This window comes from Falco biarmicus, chromosome 12 (genome assembly GCF_023638135.1).
Source record: "Falco biarmicus isolate bFalBia1 chromosome 12, bFalBia1.pri, whole genome shotgun sequence".
Taxonomy (NCBI): Eukaryota; Metazoa; Chordata; class Aves; order Falconiformes; family Falconidae; genus Falco; species Falco biarmicus.
The window spans coordinates 8,086,974-8,103,745 of record NC_079299.1 but is presented as its reverse complement, the minus strand read 5'-3'; the positions used below and the strand labels follow the sequence as shown (position 1 = coordinate 8,103,745).

The 16,772-nt window shown below is 37.1% G+C and overlaps 1 protein-coding gene across 6 annotated transcripts in view; it reads left to right on the top strand.

The window, feature by feature from the left end:
• Positions 1–16,772, top strand: part of MARK1 (microtubule affinity regulating kinase 1) — a 62,354-nt gene that overhangs the window by 22,772 nt on the left and 22,810 nt on the right. For all 6 annotated transcript variants that reach the window (XM_056357341.1, XM_056357337.1, XM_056357342.1 and 3 more), the window contains exons 2-7: positions 2,323–2,526; positions 3,231–3,284; positions 11,123–11,171; positions 12,336–12,401; positions 13,393–13,463; positions 14,463–14,519. In XM_056357341.1, coding sequence (XP_056213316.1) covers positions 2,323–2,526; positions 3,231–3,284; positions 11,123–11,171; positions 12,336–12,401; positions 13,393–13,463; positions 14,463–14,519 — 501 coding nt within the window. The remainder of the gene's footprint in view (positions 1–2,322; positions 2,527–3,230; positions 3,285–11,122; positions 11,172–12,335; positions 12,402–13,392; positions 13,464–14,462; positions 14,520–16,772) is intronic.

Here is a 16,772-nt window from a genome sequence, read left to right as displayed (position 1 = left end):
TTTTTTCTCTTTGGATTTTGTTCTGTGTTACATCGTCATCATGATTAAATAACTGCTTTCCCTGTTAAATCTGCGTGAAGATGATCTGTCCTGTGAAGCCATCTTTTGCTTTGCCTGTGGCATTGGTTTTGCTTGCCTATCCAACTGTTTATCTGAAAGATACCTTCAAGTATCTACTGGAAGTAGGCTAATCCTCTGAAACGTGTGAAACTGGCAATTGGTATTAGGGTTGCTAGTACTTCTGGTAGGCATTTTATTTCAAGTAGTGAAGATCTAATTCTGTGCATGAACAGGCTTAAAGACTTCTAAAACTTGTTTGTGTAGCATAGTGCTGTAGCTCTGGATGGGGTTCTAGGTACAGCTATAATATTCATTATTAGCACCATACAAATATTGATATTGCAGGGTGTTGTCTTAGGCAAGACTTCTACTTGGGCTCTGGTTTATTGCATGTACGACTAGTGTCCAATGTTGAAGGAATGTTTCAAAGCCTCTTTGCCTGGAGATGTCCTTCTGATCCTCTCTTTCCAAGCCCAAAGAAAGTATTTTAATTATGTGCTTCTAAAGGATAAATACTATTGCTAGCATGTTATTTCATGGTTGAATAAATTTGTCTGATACGCTGAATCTAAACATGCCTGGCTTGCTTGGTTCTGCAGTGATTTGGAAAACAGTTTATCAGTGGGGGTAAAGTAGTATTTTGCAGAGACGTGGGTAATGAAGACCAACAGAAAATTCTATTTAGGACCCTCCTTCTGGCATAGTGAATTAATAATGCTGGAGGTGATGTAAGCAGTGCTGTGCTACATTTGGGAAGAATATTCAGGTTGTGATATATTCCTTGTTTTTTCCGGTTGTGTTGCAGCTGTTTGCTAGTTTTCCCAACTCTGCTAGTCCTTATGTCCTGAAATAACTCTGCTTGGCTCAGTGGGACTATCTGTAAGCATGGGTGTTTACAGGAGAGGATTGACTTTGGTCTATAATAAATACACATAGAAGTTGGAAGCAGTGCTTTAAAATGTGTTTTGTGTAAGAAAATAATTACTTGTGTAAGGAATGACAGGTGATATCAGCATAGACCAGCGTTAGGCTGGGTACTGGGTGGAACAGTGGAACCTCCCAGTGCTGAGGCGCTGAGTGCTCCTCTGACTCTGCTCTCAGCTTAAGGTCAAAGATCTTGAAATCTTTGGTCTGTAAAGGAACAGGCTCAGTTAGTGCTCTGCACAGAGATATTGAGATACCCACTTTTTGATTGAAGCAGTGAATAATGGGAAAATATGAAGGTGCCTTGAGTTTTGTTGGTGCTTGATGCTTAGCAGGAACTGAGTGGCCTAGGAGTAAGCATGGCTTTCTGTTACAAATCTAAAAACTAGTCTGAGAAGACACTGTTTCTACCTACAGTTTTTGCCTGCCTTAAAATCTATAAGATTAGAGGCTAAATTTTACTTGTTAAACATTTGTACCCATCTGCCGCTAATCATAGAAAGCATTTGAAATACTGAAACACTTAACACCCCATTGACATCTTCCTTTACTTTGGTTTCTCCTTGGAACATTTCCAAGCCCCATCTCTATCTTGCCTCTTACATACTTGGAAGTTAAAAGAGTACAGAAGCACTGCTGATTTTGGTGACTAACATTTAATGTGGGATGATGGGTTGGCATGCATTAAAAATAACATCCTTTTAGTTCTTCAGACTTTTTGAGATTTAAAGTATGTTTTCAAGATATTGTGGAGTTTTCTTTTTAAGAATAAATTATTATTTTTAAATAAAGATGTAAGTTATTTGTCACTTGAATGAGAACTTCTGTGACTTCCAAGGTTTAGGGAGCAAAACTTACCTCAAAAAATCTTTCTCGTAATGTTGTTCAAGTGAAGAAAGTTAAGAAAAAAAATTTGAGTGAACCCTTGTTTCCAAATATGCCAAAGTACAAGTATTTTTTTGTACTGTGTATTTTTAAAACACTAAATTTGGTTATGATTAGACAAGTTTATTTGCAACATAGTGGTATAGTGTGTAGCTTGGCATAGTTCCATATTTAAAAAAAGTCTGCAATGGTTTGTTGATTACTGCCTAGATGTTCCTTGTTTTACTTTAGGAGCTGATAGAATCTTTCTGCAGACTTTTTTTTCTTGAGACATGCATCAAACTCAGCCCAAAGACAGCATATTCTGCTTAGGCTACCATCCAAAATTAGTAATTATATGGTGAAAGTAAATAAATTACTTCCCTTTACACCTTGTTATGCTTTTAGTCTATTCTGCTGCAACTGTCTAAAATCCAAGTAGCTAAATTTGCAACTGTTTTATCTGCTTTCCAGCATACCTCTGTGGATGGATACACTGAACCACATGTCCAGCCTATCAAGTCAAGTAGCAGACAGAACATTCCCCGATGTAGAAACTCCATTACGTCTACCAATGAAGAGCATCCTCACATTGGAAATTATCGCTTACTGAAAACAATAGGAAAAGGAAATTTTGCCAAAGTGAAACTGGCAAGACATGTACTTACTGGAAGAGAGGTAAGCCTTCCAAAAAAGAAAAAAAAAAAATACTGACAGTGTTTTTTATATTCTCTTTGGCTATCTTTATAATAAGTATTTCTGCTATTGTTTTACCTTTCTCTTCTGAATAGAAAAAGCACATTTTTTGTCATCATAAAGGAAGATGCAAAGAGGCTGTTTCAGGATATAGGAAAAGTTACCTGAGGTGCCCGAGTTTTCTCCCTCTAACCACTCGCCTCTTTTTTTAAAATGTAACCTCTTGGTGAAGAGAACAAAAAGTTTGATGCATATCAAGGGATATTTTGGGCCTGGGAGGACACCTGTTCATCCCCAAGTATTTCCAAAACCAAAGAGAAATCTATTGATAGATAATTTCATTGATATTTATAATCTATAGAACCTTGATATTGAAATCTATTGATACATTGATCTTGTGTTTGGGGGGCCTGGTTTTGCAGTGGACAAGATAACATTGTTCTGTCCAAACACTGACAGAAGTATAAAACTGATTCCTTGGTGGTACCATTGGGTGGCAAAGTTCTGAGCTCCTGCTGGTAGATCCCAATAGGTGAGGAAATTTTGTGTGGTAAAATACATAAAAGCAGATATATATGCATGTCATAGAGGCACATCCATGCTTTTGCTTACAGAGGTGCAGTATATTTTTGTTCAAACTTTTTTCTGAGTTTAATAATCCATGGTTGGTTGTTTTTTTCCTCAAGGTTGCTGTGAAAATAATAGATAAAACCCAGCTAAATCCTACTAGTCTGCAAAAGGTAAGAAATACACCATAATATCTGAAATTCTATAAACAGTTGAACTGTGATCTTTTATTTACTTGACAAAAATATTTGGTCCCTTTACTTTGCTAAACACCCATCTTTGTGTACATATGGCCTTGGGAGACAGCAGTATGCTACTGTCTTTGCTGTAGTGTGCATGTGCAGTTTTTCTGAGAGCAGTTATTCTGTGTGGTTCCTGTCTAAGCATTGCTTCTTTGCTCTTCCTTCCTCCAAAAGCTTTACTTTTTGCAGACAATAAAATTTGTATCTAATTAGGAACATAAGTAGTTTGTCTTAATACTAAATCAAGATGTAATGCTGTTAAAGATAGTATTTTTCTTGGATTTTTCTTTAATGTAGTAATTGTTTTTTGTGGACTTGTAAGAGTGACAGTTTTCATGGCTTTAATGTTTGGGGGTTTTTACCTTTGTTTTTATATTATTTCAACTTGAATAAAACATCTGTCAGACTCCAGGGACCTTTGGCATTACTTTTCATGTACTAAATTGACAAAATGACTGAATGTAATCAGAACATTCTTGTTCATGCCTGTAGATAGAAACTCAGAATCCTTCATAACCATTACAGTAAGTGTTTTGACAAAACCTTGGGGGTTTTTTTGTTTGATTTGGAGTTTTTTACTATTTAACTATACATATGTTTGGTTTTAGCTGAAGCACAGAAATGTTATACTGGAGGGTGCCTATTGGAAAAATTTGGGATATTTTTTGTTTACAAATACTAGGCTGCTGCTGTCTGTAGCTGTAGAATGAGAGAAAGAGGCTAGGGCTTAATGCTGTTCTTTTATCTCTGCCTGCCATTGCATTTATTTTATTGTGTAACTTTGGTTATGGGGAGTTATAACCAACTTGGCTTTAATTTCTCTTCTGTAGAATTTTTGTTTGAGTATGGGTTCTTTAGGATTATTTTTTTAATTCAACCTGCTGTGCAGAGTCCATGCAAAAGCTTTGCTATCCTTAAGTCCTATATCCCGTATTAAGCAAATCTCTTTGCTAATATTTGAGCTAGTGAAGAGGGACCCACAGATGCAGTACGTGACAGAGCATATTGGGGAAATCCTTTGCTGCTCGTGTAGCTTGTTTCCTGCCTAGCTTGGTATTTACACTTGGAGAGCTGGGTGAGTTTGTCTCATTGGTGAGCAATGAGAGGGTAAAAAATAATAAAACTTTCTGGAAAACTAAGCATGAACACCTTACTTCTGGGATAATTGCTTTAATGATAAATATATTGTATTTTGCACAAAAATACTAAATTCAATAAATCATTCCAAGTATCAATGAAACTTTCATAGCCTGCAAAAGATGCTGTCATACTGTACAAGTAGCGCACAAAATACTCATGTAATAGGACATTGCTGCTGTTAACTTGTTTTTTGAGTGGGAAGTTGATAACGAGAAACGTTTTTAGGTACAGTTAGAAGTATCTTATGGCAGAACTAAGGACAGAAGTTAAATTTAGTCATTTAACCACAATTCCATTCTTCTTCAATAGCTAATAGAAATATTTATACCATGCATCTTCTGCTTACACTGGAAAGTGATAGTTTGTTGTACAAAGTTTTCCTTTGTAACATTTTGATTGTAATTTTCAGAAAAAATAATCTTTGTTTTGAAGCTTTAAATGTCTTCAGCTTCCTACAATTTTCTGAGAATTCTGAGTGAAGCTGAATATTGATTTCCTGAAAGCTTTTAAGTAAGCTTAAGCACAGTTTTTTGCACAGTCATTCAAGCAGCTGTAGTTTTTTAAAGCAAATGAGGGTGGGAGGGTGGTTCATCAGCATGCTTAAAATTACTTCTGCTAGTATTTTGATAGGTCATTTGTGTATTATAAATAAAACAATAAAAAAATTCTTATTCTGTTCTGTGAAAGCAGTCATCTGTTTTTCTTTCTGCACTGAGCTATTATATAAAGTTTGTGATCATGTTCTACATAGTATCACTGCAATGTGAAATTTTATAATTTTGTCATCAGGTTTAACTGTACATAGGATTGTTAAGTAGTCGATTTTTTTTTTTATTATTTCAAGAGGTAATGTTGAGAATACTACAATAGTAGTATTGTTTTAGTAGGAACAGACACTTTTCTAAGGAATGTCTGTAGGGGAATACTGGAGTGTGTTACTGCCACAAAAATACCACTCCTGAGTGTGAACCCATCTAAATTAGCATAGTTGAGAGGACAGTCTCTAGAACTTCAAAGCGGGTAAATTGTATGCAGGTCAGCAAAATGTTTAGGCTTTCAACCACTATTGGTTATTGTTAATCAAACAAGACAAATATAGGGATCTTTGGTACAGGGTCATTCACAAGACCATCCCCTTTCTGCTCACTACAATATAAAGGATGCCAAGTGCAAGTAGGTATCGCCATAGTACTTGCTACTGACCTAATTAAGTAAAATGAGTTGAGGCATCATAGCTTCTCATGCACTGTTCTGTTTTGTAAACAGAAATATTTGAGCACATACGTCAGTTGCTGCAAGTGTCATACAAGCTGGGTCTGTAGTTAGTCACGGGTATGAAAGCAAGGAAAGTGTTTAGTTTGTTCTTCACCACTCCAATGTTGTTTATGCCATATAGTATGGGCAGGGCACTTCACAGATGCAGTTATTTTAACTTAAACCATCAAATGTTAGGAGACAACACAAGTAAGCTGACCTCGTGAATTTTTAACTTTGCATCCTTGTGCATGCAATGCGATAGTCTTAAGTTATATTACATTTCTTGCTTCAGGACCTCTATCTATTTAAATAGATAAACAATGTTGAATTAAGGTCACTGCCTTTTATTTTGTTTTCAATTTGTTCAGTATGTGGTTCCCATCTTACTCGGTGAGCACCTGTTTAGAAGACAAAGCTGGCTTTTTTGTGAACTTGCTGTCTTGATAGTAACATACTGTACTGAGTTAGCTTTTTCCACTGTCATGATTGTAATTTTTACCCAAAGGTAAGTATTGGAGTTTTATCATAACTGGAATTTATATCAAAATAGCTGTTCTATTTTCTGCATGTCTGCTACTTTTACAGTGTCGTCTTGTACTGGCTTCACTAGGGATGTTTCTGAAATAGCATTCCGTTGGTCTTCTGCAGACTGCTAGTGGAATAGAAGGTGCTGCTTTCCTAATAGGTTTTATTAGCAAGTGGCATTTCAAATTTTCCCTTTTTAGGGGTCAGCAGGCTTCTTTTTATTCTTTAAACATATCCAAAGCCTCAAACTTTGGTTCTTTCTGTTGTTAAGAGAAGCAGAACAGAAACAAAGAAGTAGAAGGTTTGGAACAACTTCAATATGTTACCTATTGAAAGCTATGCTTTTTTTGCAACAGCCATTCTCAGTAATGACTTGGAAACTAGAGACATATTCAAGCACATCTTTCAAAGCAAGAAAAAACTTTGGTTAACTGAAGATTTTTATTTTGATTGTAGTGACTTAAAATAGTAAATCTTAAATGTAGATGTCAACCTGACAGCATTTAGAAGTGTTAGCAATGGTGTGACAGAAGGTCTTTGTATTTCTGCAGTCTGTGCCCTGGAAAATGAAACTGGAAAAGCAGGAATCAATTGTTCAAGCCTTGTGCCTTTTCCATAGGTCCAAGTTCTATGAATTGAGTATGGTGCTGGCGGTCCTCTACTATTAAGTGAAGCTGAGGCTACAACCCATTTGCAACAAGGAGATACTTGTTCGAAAGCTTTTTTGAATGGTAGCACTTGGTTAAGAATGAAGAGCAGTCCTATAAGTGTGTGGTGGGATGGGGGGACAATAGTCAGGGAGCACTTGCCACCTTCAGAGAGAGAAGTATGCTGCTGCTCAAGAAAATAGAGGCATGTGAATTCTGAACGCACTATTTTTTTATCAGTAAAATAGAGCATTTTATAATCCTATGGTTTGCCTTGTCGTGAAAGGAGAGCTAATCTCACTGTTCTGTCCAGATTTCTATAAAATTAACAAACTTTTGTAGGAGGTAGGCATGATCTTGTTTTAATACCACTGTACACAAAGGAAGAGATGTATCCTGGGTGTTATTGAGGGGTGTAGTGGCTATTGTGTAAAGATACATCTATTTGTAAATACATAGTTATTGACATAACCAGTGTTAATGACCAGCATGCTTCTACAAGAGGAAAGGTGGCAGCGGGTGATTTCCCAAAGCAGTGCTCCACGGGATGCAGAGTTGTAAAGTAAAATAATGTACTCTGACACCTGAACACCATTAATGCTTTTATTCAGGTGTTATCCATTGTTCAGGGATTTTCTAGATTGTTTCTCTGTTGTGAGAGAAAATTGGAGGACTGAATGCCGGCATTTTTTTAATTTGTATAAATGTGCATTTATACTGGACCAAATAAAATCCTGAATATACACCAGGACTCCAGAGCACAGTTTGCCCAATTTCCATCCCACTCCCCCTCTGCTGTCTGAACATCTGTACTGAAGTAGGCTTCTGTGATCTTTCTCCCCACTCTGCATTTTAGAGACCCTTACACATCCCCTTGGACTGTATGGGCCAGGAACTACACAAGGTGTAATGTGGCTGTGTTTGTGGTCTCTGCACAGTGCTGTTCCATTATTTCAGTTCTTTCAGCCTTTCAAGTAATTTCTTTCTTCCTGGGTTGGAAGGTATTTTGGAAGGTATTTGTTACACCAAGCAGCTTTAGCAAAACTGCTTGACTTAGTGATGTAGCAGTATTACGGAATACCTAAATTACATATGCCTAATTTGCAAGGTGCCTAGACCTGAGTTACTTCAGAAAAAGATCTGAAAATGTCGGTTTCAAAGTGAGCAGCTGCTGGGAACTTGTTAGAATCCAGTAACAACTGCAAAATACAAATTCTGAGGAACATAGGTCTCCCTGTGAAGGTGGCTGCCTTGTGTGCTGTAGTTTCAGCAGTGGGCAGACAGCTGGGAGACGAATTTTGTTTTACCTAAAAGACTTAGGGTCTTTTTTTTTAATCTTTTCTCAGGGCAAGGGATTTAGTCAGCCAGGTACCTGCAGGTAGATTCCAAGATTTCAACTATTCTTTCAATTCTTACTCTGCTGATTTCTTTATTGCCCTGCTCTTATATGTTTGTAGGGAGGCTGAAGCCATCCCCTCTGTAAAATAAAATAATCAGTTTCCATTCAGCTTATGATTGACATGATTTGTGTGGATGAGCATCACCTAAGATAACTTCAGCTATTTCAGCCTTGTCCAGTTCTTGCTCTAAGCATGCAAATGCATTTCGACCAGCATTAAAAGTGCCTTTGAGTCAAAAATCCCCAAAGCAGCAGCTCACCTCTGAGCTGCTAACCAGCAAGAAAATACCCAAATTCACCTCATGACTTCGAGTTCGTTTAGAATTTGCCTTAAAATAGCTGCTCTCTTTCGAAAGACTGACGAACAACTTCCTCTTGATGTACCCATGGTGACCACCATGACTGCGTACCTGCTTTTATATGAGAACATACACTTCAGCTTTCTGAAAAATGTCTGTTCAACAAGATATATAATACAAGATGTTGTAAAGAATTTTATTGGCATTTGTGCAAAATAAACCTAAGCCCATACTTTGGGTCTTGGTGATGACTAATATTCAGAACCAGAGCAAGTAAGTATTTTTTTCATATAACAAAGTATCTGCATCAGGCTAGAGGTCAGTATTGTTCTGTCTTGAGGAAAATAGACTTTTATGTCCATTTCCTAGTAGATTTTTTTCCTTTATGGAGGAAAGAATTTGCATACTGTGTGGAACAAACTATATCACTGTGAAATCAACTTGAATCTTAAACCAATAGTAAACTTAAAAATCTGTGAGAATATTGATTACAGTAACGCACTTTTTTATTTACTATGTGCTTCACATTACACGTAAAATTGCTTCTTAAATGATCTTTTTTCTAAATATGAAATTATTTTTTATAGAAGTCTAATATTTTAAGCCTGCTTATGAAGACACATACTCATTGCTGTAACTTTTATACCAGCATTAATACTGTTAATTTATGAAATAACTTTCCAGTCCTCTGCAGAAATTGCAGTTTTCCACACACCTGCTTAGAAGCTGTTCTGAAGCTGTGCCATCTATTGGTTTGAATTTGTTAGTTTCTGACTAACTGATACTGATTTAGCTGAGAAACTTTTTCTTGTGCAAGACTTTCATATATTTAGCAAAAAAAGAAAAAAAAATGCACAAAGAACAGCCTGGTATGATGTTTTTTTCCTGGAAATAACTGACTTTATGAGGCAACAAGAATTTGCTGAAGTTAATTCTAGTGCACAGTATTACATACCCATGTGTTACATTTTGAACAAACTGCATCATACTGTTCATGTTTTCTCAGAAAAATGCTTTTGTAGTCTTTGCTTCCCTCTGAAATTGTTTTAGTGGCAATTATAAGGTGAGTAGTTAGTAACTATCTTGAAATAATTAAATAATGTAAAACAATAACTGCAATATTACTCTATCAAAAGCTGGATTTCAAAAAGGTTTTGCTCTATAATCTTGTAGAATAACCACAGAATTTTAGAACTGTTATGACCAAGTTGTACAAATGGAGTAAAAAACCATCAATGTTGTCTAAACAAGAGTTTTAATTACTTGTTTAGACAAGTAGGCTTGTAGCCTCAGCTGTCATAAAATAGAAACTAAAGTGCTAGTCTTTGAGGAGGTGTTTGCTCTCTGGCTTGCATCATTGTTTTGCAAAGGTAGCATCCAAACAAATGGGACTGATTTTGAAAATGGAGAGAGTTGTCTCTGAGACATCATTTCTGCATTGAGCCTTTTCTCTCTAAGGAGGACTGTAGTGCTAAAATGTTTCCAAAATGTAAGCATTACGTGGAAGCCAGTGGGCTTTTCTTCCTTCCTTTCAGCATCTTCCTTCAGCCCAATGCGGGACTAAAGAGCATGCAGCAGAGTAAATAGATTTGATGATGGGGATATGCTGTTCACTTGAAGTAAAACAGTGCAAGCTTATCAGTATTGACAGCCTTAAGTATAGAGTAACAGAACTATATAGTCATTTTGGATTCCTTTTGTTTGCCTTCTTCCCTCTGAGCACCTAGGTTAGTCTTGCTTCACCTCTTATTTAATCAATAAACCCAGGAGTGCTAGAAATTTAAGAGCAAAGACCTCTTGTTTCTGGTTTAAAAAAAAAAAAAGTAAACCCACCATTGTCTTAAGTATATACACTTAAAACTATAAGTTTGTCCAGTTGTTCTTAATTATGTGACTTGGGATCATAAAATGGTCTTTCATCAATCATAAATCTTCAGGACATCACTGTGAGAGACCCAGTATAAAATCTGGTATTTGTGAGAAAAGCGAACTTGCCTGCTTCACCTCTGTGGAGTGGTAGGACGGGGGGACATCAGGGTTCCTGATACCCCATTCTGTTTTAACAACTGTGCATTTGACTTTTTTGTAGTACTACACCTTGTATTTTCACCCACAGTTATGTTTGTGTTCAGGAGTAGTTAGTTAGCTGAGCTTGCAAGTCACCAAAGAAATTGAAGCAGAGATATAACAAAAACTTACGTGAATGATCTGTTGGGTTTGGTCAATGTGAAATTCCAGAAGGGGCTATAAAACTTACCTGTGTCTATGTAAAGCTTAAAGATCGGTGTGGTTTTGATACGCAGTTGGTAGTGGTTATTTTTATGTGACCTATAAGATGCAGATTAAGTTTTCTGAAGTTCATTGCACTCTATTTATCTGTATTTTATGCTAATGCCATTTTCTGTGGGGTTATGTTGCTTCTTTTTGCCATCTAAAATAGCATATCTTGTGTAACTTTTCCTTAATAAACACACTAAGAAAATTGTCTTGCTTCCTTGACAGTTGTTTCGAGAAGTACGAATAATGAAGATACTGAATCATCCCAATATTGGTAGGGACCTTACATTTCTGCAAAGTCTTTTTTTTTTTTTTTTTCTTTTTTTTTTCTTAATTATCCTGTTTACATTTTATTCTCTTTGGCTTTATTTGAATGTACTTTACTGCTATGCTTTTGTTCATTAAACTTTTTTGAGATAATAGGACAATGAGCATTCAGTAAATACTTCATTGTCACTCACCTCTTTTTATTGACTGTGCTTGAAACAAGAATTTTGCTCAGAGGAGATAAACTGCTCAGTCCGAAAAAGCTTTAAAGTAGGAGATGCTGAGCAGTCCAGTCTGTTGAGGGCCCCAACTCCCCTCTTCCATTTAAGTTACTCTGGAGGCCAAAAAGCATGAGTTTCTTGGGTGAAAGTAGCAAAACTCCATTAGTTCAGTCTAGGAAAGACTCCCGTTGACTGATATTTCCAGAAAATTAGAATTACAAAGTATGTAATTTTCCCTTTCTGCTTTAGTTCTTTCACCTACCCCACAGCTTCAGGGCCCTACTTTGTGATGACAATTCTTCTGGCTGAGGAGGGCTGGACAGTCTTGTTCCAGAGACAGTTAATGGTCCTGAATTGGCCAGAGGGCTTGTTGCATACAAGGTATGGATGAGGTGTACAAGTTATTACATGCTAGGCACTCCCTTCTCATCCCTTGAATTGTTTGTTGCTTTTCCAGCATTCTTAGCTTCCGCTGTTTTTTGTTTTCTTGGGGGTGGCGGTGGGCGTGTGTGTGTTTTTAAATGAGTGGTTACTATTACAATCTGAGGAAAGTCTTTCAGACTTAACGTTTCTGGTATCCACTCAGTTTTCAGTTGGTCAGAATCTCAGATTTCTAACTGGGAGCAGTTTACTAGTGAATCCGGGAAGGTTTGTATAATCTTAAAGATGTCTGTGTCAAATTAAACCCTAATTTCAGCATGACCTTGTTTGTACAGTATGCATAAACTTTTGAGAAAATGATGAATTAATGTGCCTTATTGTCAACCGTGATTTAGAAATTAATTTTGTTTTTTTCCCCCTCAAAAGAATGCTAACCTAAAGGATTAAAAGTTTTCCTATGGTTTAGTGTTATCACTGGCCATAAAGTATACTCACTTAATGAGTATAGGGGTTTTGTGCTGTGCTTTTGCTCCCTGCTGCAATCTCTCTCTCATTCATTTTTCTTACAGTAAAATTATTTGAAGTTATTGAAACTGAAAAGACGTTGTATTTGGTAATGGAGTATGCCAGTGGTGGTAAGTAGATTGTTAATTCTGATTTAAGGATAAACTGCAATATAGAAAACTGTGCTAGTTGCATGCCTAGGAATACATGATTTAAGGATTTTATGGTTAAACAGTTATTCCTGTCTGGCCTTCACAACAGTCCTAGCAGACCTCCCAGGGCACACTTGCTTGCTTGCATCACGTTCTGTAACCTATTAGGCTTGTGCTTAAGGGTAGTTCATATTCTGTACTGGAATGCTGGGAGGTAATCTGGTACTGATTCCGGCAAAAACTTGGCTCAGTATTAATCTGCTACATTTAGGCAAGCACCGATGCCCTGTTTTATTTTGAAAATGTGTGCCACAGCACTTGGAGAGGCAGGCTCGAGGAATGAGAATAAGGAACACTGGAAGGGGGACCAGCAGGATCATAAGAGTGTAAAGGATAGTGGGTGCCCGCTTGAGAAGCAGCTTAGCATCTGAATGGGGAATGTTTGAGTGTGGGAAGGGAATCCACCACAGGGCTAGTGACCAGCTAGGAAAGGCTACTCATCAGACAGTACAAAGATGGGGATCTGAAGGGCATATGAGCAGCTTTGTTAGAAAGAGAAGAAGCAGGAAAAAACAAAAGTAATACAGTTAATTTTGTTAAGTGAAGCCACTAGAGAGATGTGAAACAAATCTGGTACATAAGAAGTTGCCTGTTTCCCAGTGTGTCTTATGCAGTATGAATGGGTTTTTGTGATTAAAGTAAATTATTTTTTTGTTTCGCAGTGTTAAGTAATTTTAAAAATTGAAGAAGCCTTAGTAGGGAGGGTTCCATTTTTATATTTCTTGACATGTCTGAAAAATTTAATGCAGTGCAAACAGTAAAAAGGAATTTTTCCTGGCTGCTTCTATTTCCTTTCTGTTGAAAAAGGGGGGTGGGGGTGGGGGGTGTTTTCAAGCATGATACAGTTGTGCATGACAGTCAAAAATAAAATAGGACAATAGGACTGATGTTTTGTCCTTGTCGTGGTCAGGAGAAGTGTTTGACTACCTAGTTGCACATGGAAGAATGAAAGAGAAAGAGGCTCGTGCAAAATTCAGGCAGGTATGGAATTAACATTCAATCTTCCTTTTGTTTCTATTTATGGTGTTTTCAGATAGAGATGAGTGTGAGCATACTTCTTTTACTTTTAAAAAAATATTCATTGTTGTGGTAATGTTTATTAAAGCTAGAATGGAAAAAATCCCTGAAGGGAAAAATAACTGCTTCCTACGTACTATCTAAAAATAGTAACACTGTTGTACATTCTTTTTTAGTGGATGTTCCTAAGAGCCACGTTTTTTATTGTGACTCACTTGAGGTTTTAATCCTTTTCTGAGTATTTTAGAATTTTAACAGATGTTCTATCTAGAGATGTTGATACAATGACATGTATTGCTGTGTCATGTCACACTTTTTATATGAAGGGAATTCTGTAACAAGTTTTCATGTTCTTATTACAAACTTTCTCATCTTAATCTTTTTCTTACCCTGTTTTTAGTGATTATTCTGTGAAAAGCTTTAATTAGATAAATAAACAAAATTGGGTATTTTTCAGAATTAAGTTATGTAATTAGCATGTAAAGAAACTGCTTTTAACTTGCTGTTTCGGACTTGTTTTTTGTTATATATATGCAACGCATGTATAGGAAAATGTTGAAGGAACTGTTCTGTTAAGGATGAATTGCAGAGGTATGCTGCAAATGTTTCAGAAGATAAAATCTGAGACAGTACATCTGGCTGTTGGGTTGGGATGGAATAATTTTCTTCTATAGTTATTGGTATTGGGTGATCCGTATTTAAAATAGATGTTTCTCCTATTACCTTGAGGAGTATGTATTAAACTTTTTTTTAATAAGAAAATAAGCTGCTTTTAGGGACTTCTTAATTTTATTATTTGGGCTTTAATGAAACTTCCATGAATATTTTTCTAAAATGCAAGCTGTTTTTATTAATTCCTTATGTCCTACTGGATCGTATCAGGAACCAAAATTACTAAATTATGTATGAAAACTTGTACCGAGATTGAAATAAAGTATTTCACTGATCATCTTGGTGTTTCAGATTGTATCTGCTGTGCAGTACTGTCATCAGAAATGCATAGTTCATCGTGATCTTAAGGTAGGCTGTTACTTATTTTTCGTTTTTCTATTTGGCAGAAATTAATGACTTAATTTCATTCTATATACTTGTCCTTGCTACTGTCTGAATGCCTCAAACATGTGAATGAGGGAATTATGACTTATATTTTATTCTCAGTTTTCTGAAGCACAAAAATGGTGTAGTTTGCCTGGTAGAGCAGGGGAGACAAGAATAGAACATGTGTTACTTTCATTCCAGTTTTGGCTTTAAGAAAAAGACTTGCTCTCCAGAGAATTATAACTGCTGGCATGCAGATATCTACACTGCGAAGCTACAGAAGTTCGGTGATACCAGTCAGCACTACTTAATTAAAATATTTTCAGTTAAAATATATTGCAAGATACTTAAAATGATCTTTTCTTCGTGATTCGTAAGAAATATATTAGGTTTTTAATCCATTTGAACTTCTGGTTTATGCTCTAGTGTTTAATTCAGACAGAAAATAAATCAAATGTAAACAGAAATAAGTTGGACTTCCTGGCTGGTTTTTCTTTTTTTGATGCTTTCTGATATATCTATCTGTATAAATGTACCAGACCCTGTTAAAGAGTTCAGCCATTGCAGGTACAACCTAAGCCTTCAACCTGAAGTTGTCTTAGTGCCAGGTTTAGAAACCATGGGACGTGGACACAAGAGCTTCACCTGCTTAAAAGTTGGCTTGTGCTCTTGCTTTCGTCTTGTACATTTACAAAGAAGATATTGGTGTAGGTTCTTTTTTTACTGATGTATCTAAATACTTGTGAAAAACTGAGGTTGAATAATTCCTAAGGGTTTTTTTTTTCACCAGTATCTTTTGTCTTAACTTGCTTTTAATAAACTGCAGCATGCTTACAACCTCTTTCTCACAAATCTGTTCCCTAATACCTGTCAATCTGCCAGCTCCTGCGTGTGCATATGGTGCTGGATAATGCATCTTTTTCTGCGGAGTCCTACCTGCCCCACGACCATTGTCATCTGACAATGAAGGAGGTGCCTGGCCACTCTGAAGTCAGAATGCAAGGAAGGAAAGGGCTGGATCTCATTGAAATCTTAATTAAAAAAATTCCTCCCCATCTTGCATGGTGGTTTGAAGCCCATGAATGTTTTGTCAAGCTCCCTGGAGCTTACTGCAGCCACTGTTGTTGAGCTTTCCAGAAGGCTGCGCCTAGGGACCTATTGGCTTGGCTGGATAAGCCGCTTTCACTGGTTGTCTCAGCCCTGTGCTTGGCTGGCAGTAGGGAGCTAGCCCTCTCTGCCTGCTTATCTGGCACCGGCTTGCTCAGCCCAGCTATGTTAGTGAGCCTTACTGCACTAAACCCTGCAGTTATTTAGCATCCTGCATCTCGCTCTTCCTCCCAGAGCCCGTTACAACCTCCAACCCTTCTCTCATTTCTTAGTTCCATAGCACACGTACAGCTCACCGCGTTGGTCACAGGACTATCCAAAACCGCTTCGCAGTGTTCGCACAGGATCCCTTTTACCATCTGTCACGAGTCCTCTGCTGCTGAACTCCTTCCTATTTGCAAGACAGGCAGGCAGGCTCCAAAATAATGTCTTTGTCTGCTTTTCTCTCTCTGTCCTCTCTTGGATGGAGTTGTGCTAGACTAATTTGAAAAGTTAAGCGTGGTGCTGTGATGTGATTGAGAGCCATTCAGCCTAGCCAATGAAAAATACATTACCCAAAGAAAAAAGGCCTAAACATCTGGCTTTGAGGAGGTGTTCTCACTTTCTCTTCTTTTCAAATGTTATGTGTTATCTCTGTTTTACTTAAAACTCTTCTCATGGAGCTGCAGAGAAGGCAGAAGCAACTTTAAAGTTGTGTCTGCTTTTGTATCTGCCTCTGTTGACTTTCTCAATGCTATCAGCATGCCGACCAATTGACACTGTTGGTATCGCAGGGCGGATGTCTGGCAGCACTTTGGAGATTTTTGATAAGCCTTTTTGGCCTTAATATCAGAAAGGGTAAATTCTATCAAATGTAAGTTACTTTAAACTAGGAAGAAGCACAAGAAATTGTGGAAGCTTGTCCAGGCTATTCTGGCAGAAGAGGAGTGAGTGCAAGGCCTGTGGGTACTTAAACTGTGTCCTTTTAATTTTCTGTGATGATAAACAGCTTGCATAGAAAGGCCTACAACCAATTCCAACTTGGCTTATCCTGTGATGCACAGAACTTATCTTACCTTTTCAGTGACTGTTAATATTTTTTGCTCTGAGCATGTAACCAACAAAAGCACAGTCTTTGTATTTGGCATA